Genomic DNA, 19,574 nt, shown 5'->3' with positions numbered 1-19,574 from the left:
AAACATCATCCACTGTCAAGAATCATTAAATTCAAACTCAGTATGACACTCAGACCAGACCTAGGAAAAGATTCTAAAATAGCATAGAATAGAATAAACCAGGTTGGAAAAGACCTTCGAGACCATCAAGTCCAACCAACACCACCCAATCAACTAAACCATGCAACCAAGCACCCTGTCAAGTCTCCTCCTGAACACCTCCAATGATGGTGACTCCACCACCTCCCTGGGTAGCACATTCCAATGGCCAATCACTCTTTCTATGAAAAGCTTCTTCCTAACATCCAGCCTAAACCCCCCCCCGGTGCAGCTTGAAACTGTGTCCTCTTCTTCTGGTGCTGGTTGCCTGGGAGAAGAGACCAACCCCCACCTGGCTACAACCTCCCTTCAGGTAGTTGTAGAGATAAATAAGGTCTCCTCTGAGCCTCCTCTTCTCCAGGCTAAACAACCCCAGCTCCCTCAACCTCTCCTCACAGAGCTTGTGCTCCAAACCCCTCTCCAACTTTGTTGCCCTCCTCTGGACACATTCCAGCAAGTCAACCTCCTTCCTAAACTGAGGGGCCCAGAACTGGACACAGGACTCGAGGTGTGGCCTAATCAGTGCAGTATACAGGGGCAGAATGACCTCCCTGCTCCTGCTGGCCACACTCTTCCTGATGCAGGTCAGAATGCCCTTCTTCATGCCCACCTGGGCACACTGCTGGCTCATGTTCAGCCTGTTATCAACTAGCACCCCCCAGGGCCCTTTCTGCCTGGCTGTTCTCCAGCCACTGTGACCCCAGCCTGTAGCACTGCATGGGGTTGTTGTGGCCAATGTGTAGAACCCAGCATTTAGATATGAGGAGATATTTTCACAGGACTAATACAGGATAAACACAGCAAGCTGCAGCTTACTATATTTAAACACAAGACCCTACATAACTATAGTTGCCTTTAGTATCAAGCATCTAATAATGATCCAGGCCCTGTTGGAAGCTCCACTCCTTTCTCTGTTTTACCCCCCTGTTAAGATAAAAAAGGTTGTATTTAGGTAGTATCCCTGTTCCTAAAGATGCCCTTTTTCAATGGATCTGAATTTGCTTTCCTCAAACCTCACTCCTTTCCAGGTGTTGTGAGAAAAAGAAATGAAGGCATGTGTAAAGTTTCCATGAACACAGAGGTGTCAGGATGAAAACAACAGTGATACTGGCATTTAGACAAAATGGTAGTTACTGCTGTATCCCTTAAATATAGGTTACTGTACTAACCCGGCAGGGCACAGTTAGTTTTGCCTGTATACACTGCACAAGATTCAAAGTGTGGGGCTCAGTGCAAGAGTTCAGTCTGGGGCAATACTGCAACACACAAGAGCTGAAGAAAATTCAGTGTTTGCTAATTCAGGACAATTGATATGCTTGACTCATTTCAGTCCAGGTTTCGCCCTTTTCCTTCTGCAGACAGGTGACAGAGGTCTAAAAATTTGGCTTGCTTGAGGTTTCTGAAAAAAGGTAAAAGAACAAAGACCTGGAACAATGACCTGAACCAAGGCCCACAAAAATCATAGTCATTCCACAGCTCTTAATGGATTCTGGACTAAGGGAACCAAGAGGACTTTGTCCACTACAGGCAGCATCAAACTGACATGGTTAGGAAGGGTGAAACTTGCACAGCTGTAATCCTTGCTGTAGGTATTCTAGAGACAGTTCATTAAAAATCTACAGCAATATTCACCAAAAACACACTACAGACAGAGCAGTTGTAAAGTTAAAATTGCAGTATAGGGCAGGACTGAAGCGCTTTTGCATCTGCTAACTTAGTACCACCCAGTAGTGAGAATGCCTAAGGCCTGTGTGTACCAGTAACTAGCAAAGAAGCAACTGTCTACTGTTAAACCTCATGCTTGTTTCCCAGCACGTGTTACTGGGAGATGGCCACAATCACTTCTCAAAAGCATTGAGAAACACTTTCAACTTAATAACTAAATAAATTATATATATATAAAAAAATGAGCAAACAAAAAGCCAACCTGAACAACTCCAAATGGTACCAAGAGAGCAAACAATTACTTTAAATTGTCCTGTTTGGTAATAACTAAGCTATAATTAGGGTTTGATAAAACTCAAGAAAACACAGGATTTTCTTAAGCTATGGAAACATGAAGCCAAAATCCCAACACAAGTGCAAATAACAGTTTACTTCTACCAGAGAGTTTATCAACTGATTGTTAGGGCACACACTCTGCAAATGCTACAAAGACCATAAAGATCCCACTATTATTTTTACAGATTGGAAAAACACAAAGGCCAAAACCAACACAAATAACTCAAAAAAACTCATGCTCATGTTTACATAAGAGTTTGATGAGTATAATATATTCATCACACTCCCACAATTATTCCCTGAAAAATACTATAAATATTATTTTGACAATGTAATTATAGTTTTTACTTTAACAGTGGCAGGAAAGTACTGGCTCCAATGCCCCTGTAGAAAAAGCCTAGACAGACAAAGAAAAGATCACACATGGAAACTGCAAACTTTTAAGATCAGAGCTGTCCCTTATTTATAAGGATTTTTTAAAAGTCTGTTTAAATTAGAATCTGGTTTACTTAAACTGTAAAACATAAGTAGTTAAATCACATTAGCAGTAAGCAAATGGAAACCCCAAACATAAAAACGAAGGGAAGTGTAGATTTTTAAATTATCTCTTCTCTCAAGCAACTGAGGCATGCTTCTTTCATGCTGCTTTTTGGGAACTAACCCCATGGACTGTGGGTCCGTTCAGGAACTGCTCCCTCCCACTTCCTCTCCCTTGAAAGAAAAGCTAACATGAATATGAAATTTAGTTGACAAATGTCACCTAATGTCTCCTCTGAGCCTCCTCTTCTCCAGGCTAAGCAACCCCAGCTCCCTCAGCCTCTCCTCACAGGGCTTGGGCTCCAAAACCCTCCCCAGCTTTGTTGCCCTTCTCTGGATACATTCCACCAAGTCAACATCTTTCCTAAACTGAGGTGCCCAGAACTGGACACAGCACTCAAGGTGTAGCCTAACCAGTGCCACCAGTACCTAACCAGTGCAACCCGAGAAGCACAAGAGAGACCAGACAGACTCCCTTGGTCAATATTGGCATTCAAAAAAGAATATTTAGGTTCCATAGTTGACCACTGTTTCCCTTTTCTGTTCATTTAAATGACATTGCTGAATAACCAGTCATTCCAAATGAGAAGACATTGAAAAACACCAAAGTATCAAAAATAGGGCATAGATAGATAGACTCCTATGCCAGTATGCAAGTCCTAAACGTCCTGATTTTCAAACTAACTAGTTCTGCAAAGATACTGCTCAGATGCATTCTGAAAAGGCCTGGGTATTTTCTTCTAGCTCATTTTCCTATTGCCAAGATACAGTCCTTTAAAAGCATAAAAAATAACAGCGCTGCTCTTGCCATTTTCTTCTAACGGAAGAAAATAAACATAATCATAAAATCACTTTGGTTGGAAAAGACCTTAAAGATCATAGAGTTCAACCATTAACTCAGCACTGCCAAGTCCAGCACTAAACCATATCCCTAAGCAACACATCTAAACATCTTTGAAACTCCTCCAGCAAGGGTCACTCCGCTGTTTTGCTGGGGAGTCTGTGTCTGACCAACCCTGGGGATGAAGCATTTTTTCCTAATATCCAACCTAAACCTCCCTTGCTACAACTTAAGTCCATTCCCTCTTGTCCTATCACTTGTTACTTGGGAGAAGAGACCACCCCCCAACCTCACTACAACCTTAAGGTTTTCCTTCAGCCTCTTTTGCTCCAGGCTAAACAACCCCAGTTTCCTCTGCTATTTCTCCTGACTTCAATGTTGTTTTGGACATGCTCCAGCATCTCAATGTCCTCCTTATACTGAGAGGCCCCAAACCCAACACAGATAAAAGTTAATATTGACATCAATCAAGAAATGGTTAAGGACATGTGGCTGCTCATTTAAAAAACAAAACCAACCAACCCACCCAGAAAAAACAAGTAAAATCAATGTAGCATTCTTTGACAGGTTTGAGACTGTCACCTTCCCCTGCCTTTCTATAATCTCCAAATTAGCCACTCTTAATTGTCCAGTGCAATTTCAATTTGCAAATGGTTGAGCACAGAACAAGGAACAGGTCTGAGCAAAGAAATACCCCATATTTTGTTTCATTGAGAGACAACACAACTGAAAGGCTCATTTCTCCTCCCCTCTTTTAGAATAGAATAAACCAGGTTGGAAGAGACCTGAGATCATTGTGTCCAAACTATCACCCAACACTATCTAATCAACTAAACCATGGCACCAAGCACCCTATCAAGTCTCTTCCTAAACACCTCCAGTGAGAGTGACTCCACCACCTCCCCAGGCAGCACATTCCAATGGGCAATCACTCTCCCTATGAAGAATTTCTTCCTAACATCCAGCCTAAACCTCCCTTGATGCAGCTTGAGACTGTGTCCTCTTGTTCTGGTGCTGGTTGCCTGGGAGAAGAGAACACCCCCCACCTGGCTACAACCCCTTTTTTGAAACACTTTAATTATTTAACTGTCATTATTTTTTTGTTTTCAGGAATATTTTTGCAAACAAAAACCTCGAAGCTCCCAGTCTTACTCAGACTCCTCTTCAGGACTCCAGCAGCTGCTGGGAGATCCTGATCTGCTTCTCACCCTTGCTTTTCAAGGATCTCATAACAAAAGGTCAACATGATTCTCTAAGACTACATGAACTCCTAGAGCTTACAACTCAGTGGCTTTTTAAACACAGTATGTCTTCATGCTCCAAAGTTCACAAAGAAATTAAGTATTCTGTGTGATGTTCTCCTTCTGCAGATCTCAGAAGGATGTCTTGGTATTTCATCAAACATTAAATGCTTCCATCCCATCTGGCTTTTACAAGAAACAGTAACTCGGGAGCCTATATATAGCCTAGACTCCTCTTGGTTTTTTAAGCACATGCACACTCTTATGCCTCTTTTATTTTAACTCTGCCAACAAAAAAAAAATCCACAGAATCACCAAGATTGGAAGAGACGTCAAAGATCAACTCCAACCTGTCACCACAGACCCCATGACTAAAACATAGCACCAAGTGCCACATCCAATCCCCTCTTGAACACCTCCAGGAATGGCAACTCCACCACCTCCCCAGGCAACCCATTCCAATGGCTAACAACTCTCTGTGAAGAACTTTCTCCTCACCTCGAGCCTAAACCTTCCCTGGCACAGCTTGAGACTGTGTCCTCTTGTTCTGGTGCTGGTTGCTTGAGAGACAAAAGCATTGAAAAGTTTTCATATTCACGGTGGTCACCTTTACCAGAATTCCATCACAGGCTTTCTCCTTGAAACAAGGAACATCATAGAATCAGTCAGGGTTGGAATGGACCACAAGGATCACCTAGTTCCAACCCCCCTGCCAGGGGCAGGGACACCCCACACTACATCAGGCTGGCCAGAGCCTCATCCAGCCTGGTCTTCAACACCTCCAGGGATGAGGCCTCAACCACCTCCCTGGACAACCAATTCCCAGGGCTTCACCACTCTCATGGTGAACATCTCTCTGTAGTTGCCTTGTAAGTACATGGCATTTGGAGTACCAGAAAAAGACATTTAAACCAAGATATGCCAATATTCTCCCACACATCCTCCCTCAAGAAAGGAGGTGGGAACAGGTGTTAGACATATCATATTTGTGTTGCTGAACATCCTACCAGAAAATGCTAGAGTTACTACACTAAGCACACTATTATAAAACTTTACAGTGTCATCTTTCATCACTGCTTTTAAAGGAATGTTCTATGCTCTGAATAGAGTATCTGTAGCAGTTCAACTACACCTGAACACGTTGCAGAAAATTGGAAGCAAAGTCAAATTCCTGTTCAAGGATTCAAGCCTCTCACACACTGTTTTACTGAACATTTCTTGATCTCATAACACTAAACCTTCACATAAGAGCCAGCACATCTGGATTCTGATTTTGACTAAAATCTCCAGGAGTACCCCTGCCATGAACACATGCTGTTAACATTCTCCCATTAACACACTTTTACACAACCTACCTTGGTTGATCGAAGTCCCTAAAATTTTAGAGGTGTGGCATTAGCACAATGTTAGCAGTCTCTGGGCTTGTTGGTTTAAAGGTAGCTTGAGTACCAATAGCAGCTTGGAACTGAGGAATGCTCAAAGCACCTCTCAGACTTACACAACAGCTTTGCAGCTGATACAGCACAGTTCTCCTCAGAGAGGACAATCAGCTCTTTCAGAGAACTTACACAACAAATTGTCCCACACGGGGTAGTTATCAGGCATTCAATAGCTTTTCATCCTAGAGCAGAGAAAAGTATTTTGACAGACAAATACTTTTTCAGCAATTATGTTGGAATTCAAAGCACATTCTTCAGCATCAGTAATATTTTGAAGCGGTGAAAGGTTTGAGAAGATCTACTTACAAACAGGATGAGGTGGGGGTGGGAATCAGTGACAGGATCAAATAGCACACAGCCTGAATATAAGCCTGCTTCAAAACAGGTATGCCCTCACTGCAATTTTTATTGAAGACAAAGACATCAGGTTTTTCCAGATTTCAGAGATGAATCATAAATCCTGACCTCACACTCTAGAATCTAGATTCATCATCTCACAAAACCTCAATTCACCTTCCAAGATGTCTGCTGCGTTCTGCTGGGAAGTTTAAGATTTGCCATAGGAAAAAGGAAAAGAAAAAACCAAAACAACAAACCAACCCCACAATCAAACCAAGACACATGCTATGAAGTGAAGGAGATTTTCTACTTGGGCTTCTGACAAGGATATTTCCTGTTTCTGTTGCAATCCGTAACATACTCAACTACTTCTTGCTCTTCAGAGATCTGGGTCTGCTCTGAGTTCATCTAGAGTTCATCTGGCAGCTTCATCATCCTGCTCCTCTGGCACGTGTTCTTGGTACCCACAGTAGAAAACAAAAAAAGCTTGCTGTGATGAGGCCTTTTTTTGGGGTGGGTTGTTTGGATTTTTTTGTTGGTTTAATTAAAAAAAAAAAAAAAAAAAGATAATTAAACCAGAAGTGATATAGAGAGTACTACAAAAAAACCCACAACTGATTAAATCTACATTCTGCAGAGACTTTATACATTTTTCCTAAGACTCAAAAGTAAAAATTTGAGCGTCTCATTAACTATTTGTGGTCTCACATCAGATAAGAAAGGCAATGGACCTTCATGCACACAGCATTTCTACACATTTCTCCATCTTCAATCCCTATTCAAATAAATTCTCAACTGGGAAGAGGGGCTCAGCATTTGTCATCTTCTCTGTCTTCCCACCAGGAATATCCAAGCTCTGTAATCTAAAAGGTTAAGCACCTCCTTACACAAACATCCACTTCCCAGACTTTCAGCTCATGCAGTTTTAAGAACACCGAGGTGAAGTCCAGTTTTCAGATAGTGTCCAAGAATTGTAGCACTTGAATTTTTACCCACATGTATGTGAAGTTCTATCTTTTGCAGAGAGGAGGAGGCTAAGACTGCTGGAGTCATAAGAAAACAGAACACATTTACGACTATGTGTCACTTATCTGACAGAAATCCATCTTAATGCTGCCCAGAAGAAAGGCTACAGATTGTTAAACTCGTTAAACACCACTGAACATGAAACCCCTGCACTTGCCCAGATGGTGGCTTTCTCTGTGCACCTCTTTAGACCAAGTTTCCATCTCACAAGTACTACAGAATATAAACTGCTTCACACATGCCTCACATAAATTACTGCTTTGTATCGTAAGCAATTACGAGAAGAGAAATGAGGCTACGGAACACAACTAAAACTAACTTGGGGAAGTAAGAAGAGGGGAAAAGGGGGACAAACAACTATCTGTACTAACACCACAAAGGAAAAGTCTAAAAATATTCTTTAAATGTCTGTATTAAAGAGGAAGGAGATTATCATCACAGGGATAGCTGGCTTGCAGGTAGGGGTGTACAATCTTTGTAAGCCATACATATGAATTAACTCATTTAGTTATTATCAAACCTACCTGAAGCCTTAAAGAGCTAGTCCAGGACAGATACTACTAGCTCACCATCAGGTTTTCTGGCCCATTGCAAAAAATTACAGCAGAGTTGTTTCAGTAAATATACTGAAAACCTAAATTAACAACATAAATAACACCTGGGTCTAACAGAAACTACTAAAACCCAGCAGTTTTCCTAATACAAAAGATGCAAAGGAGTCTGGATTTAAGTGAACAAATCTTGCCAACAGTTTTTAATCACACCACTGGGCACAGCACCTCCTTTATTTGCTGCTATGATTACTAATATATTGTTAGAAGAGGTGGTTCATCCCCTCCCTTAGAACCACCACAATGGTTACAGTAGTAGCCAGCCAAATTCTACTACACTTGAACTTCCCTACAAAAATTACCACACCACACAGATTTACTAAGTCTTACCAATGGGTAAGAGTAAAAACATACCATGAGTAAGCTTAAACTTACGTATCCGTTTGCACAATGAATTTTCAACCTCTCTTTTTCATAAACACAGTAACATTGAAACTTCACATTTCCTTAGAATAGAATAAACCAGGTTGGAAGAGACCTTCAAGATCATCGTGTCCAACCTATCATCCAACACCACCCAACCAACTAAACCATGCAACCAAGCACCCTGTCAAGTCTCCTCCTGAACACCTCCAATGATGGTGATTCGAACACCTCCAATGATGGTGATTCCACCACCTCCCTGGGCAGCACATTCCAAGAGCCAATCACTCTTTCTATGAAGAACTTCTTTCTAACCTCCAGCATAAACCTCCTCTGATGCAGCTTGAGACTGTGTCTTCTTGTTCTGGTGCTGGTTGCCTGGGAGAAGAGAACAAATTCCCCCTGTCCACAACCTCCCTTCAGGTAGTTGCAGACAGCAATAAGGTCACCTCAGAGCCTCCTCTTCTCCAGGCTAAGCAACCCCAGCTCCCTCAGCCTCTCCTCATAGGGCTTGTGTTCCAAACCCCTCACCAACTTCGTTGCCCTTCTCTGGACACGTTCCAGCAAGTCAACATCCTTCCTAAACTGAGGGGCCCAGAACTGGACACAGCACTCGAGGTGTGGCCTAACCAGTGCAGTGTACAGGGACAGAATGACCTCCCTGCTCCTGCTGGCCACACTGTTCCTGATACAGGCCAGGATGCCATTGGCCCTCTTGGCTGCCTGGGCACACTGCAGGCTCATGTTCAGCCTACCATTGACCAGTACCCCCAGGTCCCTCTCTGCCTGGCTGCTCTCCAGCCACTCTGACCCCAGCCTGTAGCACTGCATGGGGGTGTTATCGCCAATGTGCAGAAACTACAATGATTTTCTCTGGGAATTTTTCATGGGGACATGAGCTGAAGCATTATTTGGTGTTGTTCACTCTGCAATATAGCATTAACTCTCTGCATTTTGTTGCTATGCAAGCAACATGAAGGCATTAATATACCTTAAGGATATAAACAGGCACAGAGAGGGATCATCAACTCTAGGAAGTCAATTAAGGGAGGAAACAGGACATGTATACAAATGAACAACTTGAAATATTCCACTTAACACCTAATTACCTGCTAGAACAAAATACCCACGCTCCTTCAGCCATGACTCCATTCCTACAGGAATTATGAGGAGAACCACAAAGTAGAAACATAATTAATAAACACAGTAACATTTACTAATTTCATGGGTTTATTTTGTTCCAACAGTGCCTCACTTTTGAGGTATGACCAATAATCCACAGTTGAGCGTAACTGTTAGCCTCTGAGGTACAGTCTGCAGAAGGAGCTGGTGAGTCTAGGCAGTACCTTATCTTTCACTTAGAACAAAGTTCATTGGATCACTCAGCAGAGAATGAGCAACACTTGCTTGTTTAGAAAAAAAAAATGTTCTGTACAGGTACCAACAGCATACCTAAGTCATGCTCAAAGACAGTTCCCAATGAGATCAATGCTACATACAGTCTCAAACAAATAATCTACCCTGGGTCAATACATCAAATTTTAGTTACAACTCAAAATAATTCACTGAACAGGTACGTAGAATAACAGCCACAAAACACTATTAAAAACTTTTTGGTCAAGGTTCCCCCCTAATTTTCAATGGTGATAAAAAGAGGTTTTACAACATCCTCTGGCTAAGAAAAGGAGACTGAAGCAGTTAATCAAATTATTGGATTCCACCCCCTCCTTTCTTTCTGCTGAGTAGCATTCACTGCTGCTGCTTCAAATCCCAGCAGCAGCACAACAGCAGATAGGCATCTAATCTTTCAAGGAGGGGTCAGCAGCCACAAAACTAAAAGAGAAATCTCAGTCAATGCTTGTAACCAACATGAAGTACATCATGATCAGTCTCCTGCACACGCTGGGAACCACCACTGAAAGGTGGTATTTTCACACCACAACTCCTGATGCTTCCCAGGACAGCCCTTCAAGTCTACTGCTGTCAGGGACAATGTCAGGCTGGACAAAAACAGCACTTCAGTTCCCATTGCCTTTCCTTTTCTCTTATTTATCTATGAAGAGTTTCCCAACTGTGGGGCAGGATGTTCTTGCCCTCCATGCCTTTTTCCAGTCCTCCCCAGTCAACCTTGTGAAACAGCCTGGAAGTGTCTATCAGTTCTTCTTCTTCTTTATGGTCACCGAACAAACCACCCACGGGATTTAGTTCTGGTCCTCCCACACTGAAGCCCAGTGCTAGAATCACTGATCCTTCCTTGGAAGAAGGATTTCAGTAATGGGTGAGGGAATCAGTGTGGCTTAAGCATAACACAGGCTTTGTTTTGAGCCAAATACAGCAGCAGCAAAAGGAAAAATGGTATCCTGGACTCCTCCGCTTTTTCACAGCTTCATAAAGGTGTTTGAGGGTAAGTTATGATATGACAGCAGTTTCACTGCTTTCACAAAATGATAGAAAAGCAGCAGCAGGAACCCAGTAAAAACCTCATCCAAGTTATAGAAGTGAAAAGAAATAAAAACAGCAAGGGGAATCAAATGTTCCCAACTCTCGGCAACCACAGATGGTAAAGACGTGTTCAACACTATGTATCAAGCTCCACATGAAAACACAGTGAACGAGAGGACACCGTCTCAAGTTGCACGAGGGGAAGTTTAGGCTTGAGGTGAGAAGAAAGTTCATCACAGAAAGAAGAACGTGGTGCCCAGGGAGATGGTGGAGTCCCTGTCCCTGGTGGTGCTCAAAAAAAGACTGGATGGGGCACTTGGAGCCATGGTTTAGTTGTCAGGTGGTGTCAGATATTAGGTAATAGGTGGGACTTGATGATCTCTGAAGTCTTTTCCAACCTGGTTGATTCTGTGAAACACAGATTGTGAACAGAACTCCTGAAAATGCCTTAATATCCAGTAAAATGAGCCCAGGAGAAATTGGTAACAATAACTGCCACAGATGCTACAGTAAGATTTTCTCTCCACTGCAAAAAATGAAAAAACTCTTCCATTAGGAAAATGTGAACACTGCTCAAATCAGTACTTAGTTCTTGGCAGGTATTACCCTAACTGGCAAGCAATCACAGTACAGAAATGAAAACTTACAAATAATTTAAAAGAAGCCACAGCCAGAATATTTTCCTAGAATCAGATAAATGATTTCAAGTGTCATCAAACTAAATATAGGTTGTTCCTCCATTTCATTATGTTTGCAGATCAAATAAGAAAACCCAGTAAAACAGCAGAACATATTTTGAATAGAGGTATTACAGTAAATTTTCCTTTATGCAATTGAAATATCCTGGTTAATTTTAAAGCAGTTTTCACAGGTCTGTCTTTAACAATCCACAGGCAACAGCTGAGAAAAAAAAACCACAACTGGACTAGACATGGGGCCAAGAGTTTTTTCAGGCAGTGTAAGCGAAGGCCTCCACAATTTTTAACTGCAATTCATAGTATCATAGTATCAGTCAGGGTTGGAAGGGACCACAAGGATCATCTAGTTCCAACCCTCCTGCCATGGAGAGGGACACCACACACTGGATCAGGCTGGGCACAGCCTCATCCAGACTGGTCTTAAACACTTCCAGGGATGGGGCCTCAACCACCTCCCTGGACAACCCATTCCAGGGCTTCACCATTTTCAGGTGAAGAACTTCTTCCTCATGTCCAGTCTGAATCTCCCCACCTCCAGCTTCATTCCATTCCCTAGTCCTATCACTACCTGATATCTTAAGAAGTCACTCCCCAGCCTTCTTGTAGTCTCCCTTCAGACACTGGAAGGCCACAATAAGGTTACCTCGGAGCCTTCTCTTCTCCGGACTGAACGGCCCCAACTCTTTCAGTCTGTCCTCATAGGAGAGGTGCTCCAGCCCTCTGATCATCCTCATGGCCCTTCTCTGGACACCCTCCAGCATCTCCAGATGCCTCTTGTAATAGGGGCTCCAGAATTGGATGCAGTACTCCAGATAGGGTCTCACCAGAGCTGAGTAGAGGGGGAGAATCACCTCCCTTGACCTGCTGGCCACACTTCTCCTGATGCAGCCGAGGATCTGATTGGCTTTCCAGGCTACAAGTGCACACTGAGAGCTCATGTTGAGCTTCTCATCCACCAGCACCCCCAAGTCTCTCTCCTCAGGGCTGCTTTCCAGCCAGTCATTGCCCAGCCTGGATTTGTGCCTGGGGTGAAACAATTCAAGATTCAAGAAACAATTCAGATTATTTATGACAAAAATGCATCAGTAAGGTGACATCATACCACCAAGAGACTTCTCATGTAAAAAGCCACAGTGTAGGCTATATATTTCACAAAATCCAGAGCCTTACCAGTCAGTAACAATTCTTCTTTGATTTTTATTCCATGAAGCAATCTGATCAAATGGACTGAGGTAGAGATGAGACCCAAGTTCCTATTATCAAAATGGAAAGAAACCACAACAAACACTTGGTATGAAATACACTTCAATCAAATGAAAAGGCTTTTTATTGAAATTAACAGCAAGCATTTATCATCTTCACAAACTCTGAAATAAAGAGCAGTTTCTCCTACGTAGCTGACTATCATAACCACACTGCAACCACAAGAAGCAAGTCAAACAGGTTTGCTGCATCATCCTGTACACTAAAAATTTTGGATACAGCGTCTCCAGAGCTTAGAATAAAAAACAGAATAGAATAAATTGCGTTGGAAGAGACCTTCAAGACCATCATGTCCAACCTATTATCCAACACCACCTAATCAACTAAACCACGCAACCAAGCACCCCATCAAGTCTCCTCCTGAACACCTCCAATGATGGTGACTCCACCACCTCCCCGAGCAGCCCATTCCAATGGGCAATCACTCTCTCTGTGTAGAATCTTTTCCTAACCTCCAGCCTGTACCTACCCTGGCACACCTTGAGACTATGCCCTCTTGTTCTAGTGCTGGTTGCCTGGGAGAAGAGACCAAACTCCCCCGTCCACAACCTCCCTTCAGGTAGTTGTAGAGAGTGATAAGGTCACCCCTGAGTCTCCTCTTCTCCAGGCTAAGCAACCCCAGCTCCCTCAGCCTCTGCTCATAGGGCTTGTGCTCTAAGCCCCTCCCCAGCTTTGTTGCCCTTCTCTGGACATATTCCAGCAACTCAACATCCTTCCTAAACTGAGGGGCCCAGAACTGGACACAGGACTCGAGGTGTGGCCTAACCAGTGCAGTGTACAGGGGCAGAATGACCTCCCTGCTCCTGCTGGCCACACTCTTCCTGATACAGGCCAGGATGCCATCGGCCCTCTTGGCTGCCTGGGCACACTGCAGGCTCATGTTCAGACTACCATTGACCAGTACCCCCAGGTCCCTCTCTGCCTGGCTGCTCTTCAGCCACTCTGACCCCAGCCTGTAGCACTGCACGGGGTTGTTGTGCAGAAACCGGCACTTGGATGTGTTAAATCTCATGTCACTGGATTCTGCCCATCTGTCCAGCCTGTCGAGGTCCCTCTGCAAAGCCCCTCTACCCTCCAGCAGATCAACACCTGCCCCCAGCTTGGTGTCATCAGCAAATTTGCTGATGATGGACTCAATGCCCTCATCCAGATCATCAGTTTTGTTCTATTCCCCCTAGTCCTATCACTACCTGATGTTAAAGATGTTAAAGAGCACGGGGCCCAGCACTGATCCCTGGGGCACAACACTAGTGACTGGCCACCAGCTGGATGTGGCACCATTCACAACCACTCTCTGGGCTCGGCCCTCCAGCCAGTTCCTAATCCAACGCAGTGTGCTCCTGTCCAAGCCATAGGCTGACAGCTTGGCCAGGAGTTTGCTGTGGGAGACAGTTTAGTACCCTTTCCTCTGTTTTTGCTGTTCTATATTAGATGTTAGAAATCATTAGGTTATTCCTGTGATTTAAACGGCTTTATTTGTGTAAAAACTTGCACAGTCAGAGCACATTTTAATTCAGAAGCAGGCTGGATATCTGAATGGAATTTCACTACTTTCAAATGGAATACAACCTACTTAGGAATATCTGTATCTGTCATACCACTGAAAAGGGAAATCCTAACAGCTTCTAGCCACACAATTTTAGTTCCACAAACCAAATCTGACAAGTTTCATGAAAATAAATTTTAAGAATGTACTCCACAAGAGTTCTTAATGATCAGTTGGTTGGTTTTGGGGGTTTGTGGGAGGGGATGCTTCTTGTTGGGGGTGGGAGCAGGGGTTTGATCTGTCTTTTTAAAAAAGAAAATCAACAGCAGGTAGACTGCCAGGATTTCAGTAACTACAGCTGATAGTATCCTGATCATCCCCTCAATGTTGCAACAGATGAAGGCAAAAAAAAGAGGCTATATAACATAACATAACAGACTGACTTCTCATTATCCATTAGTATCAGCTTACCTGTGCACGTATCAGGGTTGATATGGACAATTCCACAAGCCATAGTTTGCTGTAAGTGCCAGACTGGTCTAAAGAGACTAATCAACTAAACCAAAAGACTGGATGGGGTGCTTGTTGCCATGGTTTAGTTGATTAGATAGTGTTGGATGATAGGTTGGACTCAATGATCTCAAGGGTCTCTTCCAACCCAGTTCATCCTATTCTATCCTATTCTAAATGTACATACTAATCCTGTTACTGATAATTAAGGCTAGTCACTCATTCATGTGTGACTCAAAAAAATTAAAGAAATTAAAGGAAAAAAAAACAATAGCTCTCCAGTTAGACTTCCAAAAGGCTTAAGTAATTTGCATAATCAGCTCCTATTAAGAACACAAACACTTCGTTCTATTATTCAGCAGTGCCCCAAACTCTGACCTACAAATAGGTCAATTATTTTAGTTTCTTGCATATCTCAAGTGGTTGCATTAAGCAGGGAATACCAGTTAATAAATCAAGTCACACAGCAGTGTAAAATAAGAATTTCTATATAAAGCCACACGAACAGCAGAAGGTTGCAATTTTTTGCACAGATTAAAATGGATCATAACTATACCTCAGGATATGTTGATTCTTAGTACACTCAACACAAGCATTCCTCAGACATCTGAAACACTCTGTTATGAGCAGTAAGCAGGTGTCTAGATCTACCAGCTCACGAGAGTCCTTGCAGGCCTGCTCAATTTCACCTGAGGTGCTCATCAGGATTTCCAGGAGAACCCCAAATGTACTTTCTGTTGCCATTTCTCTGAAATAAACAAACAAATGTCCAGTGAAAAACAAACAAATATCAAAATACTATCAAAAAGCTTCTATTATGACAATTACACTTCTTACTGTAAACTTGAAGATCTCTCTGTAACAATACTTAACTATCCATAGTACGCTTTCAAGTAGAAAGAGCAAAATATAGGCATAGTCATCCCACCAATCTTTTCAGAAAAGGGGTTGAGGGAGTTGTGCTGCCTTAGTATTCCTCACAGCTTTTCAATGTCTCTTTTGAATCCTAATTAGAAAATCATAAAGAGTCTTCCTAATGCATACAGCTAGCATGTTCGTACATGACACTGCAAGTTGTTTGAAGAATGAGGAACTGCTTTAATTAACAAACAAAGTATAGATGTCCAGCACCAGATATTTCAGAAGTTACCAGGAGACTACCACAAATTTCACCAGAAAGAAGTCATGAAGAAAGCCAGTGACTACACTAGAATCGTTCTGATTCTGTGAATCAAAGCCAACAGACGAATTCATAGAATATATCCAGTTGGAAAAGACCTCAAAGATCATCCAGTCCAATCCTCCACCCAGCACTGAAGGGTCAACACTAAACCATGTCCCAAAGTGTGCACTAAGTCTACATGCTACTTTAACATCCTCATGGACAGTGACTCCACCACTGCCCTGGACAGACCATTCCAGTGTTTGAGAACCTTTCCAGTGAAGAAATACTTCCTAATATCCAGACTGAACCTCCCCTGGCACAGCTTGAAACCATTTCCATTAGTCCTGTGGCTTGACACTAAGGAGAAGAGGCTGCCCCCTCCTCGTTCCAACCTCCCTTCAGGTAGTTGCAGATAGCAATGAGGTCTCCCATCAGCTTCCTCTTCTCCAGACTGAACAACCATAGCTCCCTCAGATGCTCCTCACAGGCAACGTGCTCCAGGCCCTTCACTGTACTTGTCCCCCTTCTCCGCACACACTCCAGTACCTCAATGTAATTCCTGTAGTGAGGGGTCCAGAATTGGAACACAAGGTGTGGCTGAGTACAGGGGAATGATCACTTCCCTGTTTCTCAACCTATCCAGGATGCCATTGGTTTTCTTGGCCACCTGGGCACACTGCTGACTCATATTCAGTCAACTGCCAACAAACCCCCAAACTGCAGCTTCGCAACCACACATCCCCAAGTCTGTAGCTTACTGGGTTGTTGTGACCCAGGTGCAGGACCTGGCACTTGGTCTTGTCAAGCTTCACACAATTAGCCTTGGCCCATCGATCTAATCTGTCTAGTTCCCATTGTTAAGCTTCCCTACCCTCTAGTAGATCAACACAGCCACTCAGCTTGGTGTCATCTGCAAACTCAGTGAGGGTGCCTTAATGCCTTCAATCCAGATCATTGATATAGATATTAAAAAGAACAGGCTGCAGTAAACCCCATCAACTTCATCAGATGACCACCCCAACACAAAAATACCATGCACTTTTTGTGAGTATCAAGACCTATGAAAACAACACTACAAAACCATAAGCATCTAGACAAATACTATATGAACTGATGACAGAACTGATGCTGCTGCACCATGTAGATTCACCCACATACACCTGCAGATGATCTGTCACACAGATACAGAATGTTTCCAAACTACAGCTATTCACATCCCTTGTCCCCTGATTTTATGTTCAGAAGGGAGGGCAATACATTACAAACATTGGTAACTCAGTTTTGATACTATGTCTTGGTGAAAAGCTGCCGTGCCAAAGAGCGTTTACGCCATTGCTACAGGAAAGTTCAACTAATTTTCCCATCCATTACTTCTGACAGGCTGAGGGAGCTGGGGTTGTTCAGCCTGGAGAAGAGTAGGCTCTAGGGAGACCAAACAGCAGCTTTCCAGTACCTGAAGGATGGAGAGAGACTGTTTACAAAGGCCTGTGGTGATAGGACAAGGGGCAGTGGCTTCAAACAAGAGAAGAGCAGATTTAGATTGGATGTTAGGAACAGGTTCTTTACTATGAGGGTGGTAGAACACTGGAACAGGTTGCTCAGGGAGGTGGTTGAGGCCCCATCCCTAGAGATATCCAACATGAGGCTGGGCAGGGTGCTGGGCAGCCTGATCTAGTTGAGGATGCCCTTGCTGAGTGCAGGTGGGGGTTGGACTAGATGACCTTTGGAGGTCCCTTCCAACCCAGACCATTTGATGATTCTATGACTAAATTAACAACATGGTATTTCCATTTTAAAAACAAAACAACACTATTTAATGCTAAGGTAAAAAAGTTTGATTCCTTCATTCTTAGGTGCAACAACCTTCAAACAGCTATTGTACAAGCTTCACACCTACCTATGCTTCCTCCCACCTTCCAGGAAAATTGCTCCTAATTCAGTCATGAAGCCGAACCTCTGCATGCCAACCTATGCCAAAGGCAAGTGTGCTACCACAGAGATCCCCCCAACCTAACCAGCACAGCAATACCCCAATACAGGCCCCCCCACCTTCTCCAGCAACACCAAGCTTCCTCGATCTTAAATCAACTCGGGGGCATTGAAGCTTTCCTCACTCTGAAGGCACTGCAGCCCATCCTGCTGCACAGAACATGCCCTCAGTCACTGATGCCTACAACCACCACCCCGGTCACAGGGGATTGGCCTCATGTGGGCATTAAACTGTTCCCAACACATCTGAGTAACCCTGCAGAGCTCACCGTACCTTTTTGCCCCACAGTGGCTACTCCCACAGCTACAACTCACCTGAGCTATCTGCCTAGGAGAGAAACTGCTGTCACCTGTGACTCGGAGACAAAGCTCTCCTCCCTGCTTAGTGCCTACCACAGGGACACAGGCAGACTGCCGGCTTCTCACGGGGGGGCCCCAAAATAAAGGGGGAGAGAGCGGACAGGTCACCCCCACTGGCCTCAGGTCCCACAGGTGACTCTCAGGACCCACACAAACAGCCTCGGGCGGGGACGGGATACAAGGTGATCTGACAGCGTGGACGGCGACAGGCGGCCTCTCTATATTCACTGAGTGCTCCTTTCACAGGGGAGACCCCTGCCCGCAGCCGACAAACACCCCGAGGGTCAGGACTCTGCTAGGACCACAGGCGAGCCCGGCCAGCCAGCTCACAGGCCACCCAAACCCACCCGGCACAGCCGCCTTCCGCGGCCGGCGCCCCCTCCCCCAGCCCACGTGGCGGCGGACAGCCCCTCCTCCCCGCTACCTGGGCTGCGCCTCCCGGAACAGGCCGGCCAGCGCCCGCACGCTCTCCAGGCGGGCCTCCGGCGAGGCCGCCGCAGCAGGCAGCGCTCCTGCCGCCGCCATCGCCTGCCTCGGCGCAGGCCCAGCCCCGCCCCCGCCGTGCGGAAATAGCTGCGGCTCCTGTCCGGCGCACGGGCGGTTGAGCGTCACGGGGCTGGCCCGGCGAGAGGCCGGAGCTCTCGGGGCGGGGGAGGGGGTCGCAAAAGCTAGTACTTTTTCCTCGGAAAAAGCTGGGTGTGGGTACAGCTTTCGGTTCCGTTTCCTTCCGCGGGGCCGCCCCCTCGCCTCTGCCCAGAGAGCGCGGCGTAAGCGCTGGCCGAACACCGCTGATTTCCAGTCTAGTCTTCGTAAAATCGTTTCTGTTGGAAAAGACCTCTAAGATCGTCTGGTCCAGCCATTATTTAACTCCGTTAAGTCTGGTACTAAACCACGTCTCTCGGCACTATGGCTCGGGGTCTTTTAAACACCTCCAGGGATGAGGATTCCAACCACCTCCCCAGGGAGCCTATTCCAGTGTCTGAGCTTTCTTCTCATACTCAGCCTAAACCTGCCCTGGTGCGGCTTGAGGCATCTCGGCTTCTTTAGGGGATGCCTGCCTGTAAATTACCTAAACAAGCATCGCAGTGTCTTCTAAACATACGGATGCAAAGTTAGCACAGGGACATCGGGACGGGACGGGGTGGGGGAGGGAATAAAAGACTTCTACAGTTACTATTGCTCATG

General features: G+C 44.5%; 1 protein-coding gene across 2 annotated transcripts in view; it reads right to left on the bottom strand.

The window, feature by feature from the left end:
• ATXN10 (ataxin 10) overlaps positions 1-18,918 on the bottom strand; it is a 140,929-nt gene extending 122,011 nt beyond the window's left edge. For both annotated transcript variants that reach the window (XM_068164991.1, XM_068165001.1), the window contains exons 1-3: positions 18,814-18,918; positions 15,432-15,623; positions 12,787-12,869 (exon numbers count right to left, since the gene is read on the bottom strand). In XM_068164991.1, the coding sequence (XP_068021092.1) occupies positions 12,787-12,869; positions 15,432-15,623; positions 18,814-18,914 (376 nt within the window). In that variant the 5' untranslated portion in view covers positions 18,915-18,918. The remainder of the gene's footprint in view (positions 1-12,786; positions 12,870-15,431; positions 15,624-18,813) is intronic.
• Positions 18,919-19,574: the final 656 nt, after the last annotated feature.

Source organism: Melanerpes formicivorus, unplaced genomic scaffold (assembly GCF_026170545.1).
Source record: "Melanerpes formicivorus ecotype bairdi unplaced genomic scaffold, bMelFor1.0.p_v2 SCAF_3, whole genome shotgun sequence".
NCBI lineage: Eukaryota > Metazoa > Chordata > Aves > Piciformes > Picidae > Melanerpes > Melanerpes formicivorus.
The sequence above is the reverse complement of the archived record's forward strand: the minus strand, read 5'-3'. Positions and strand labels throughout refer to the sequence as shown.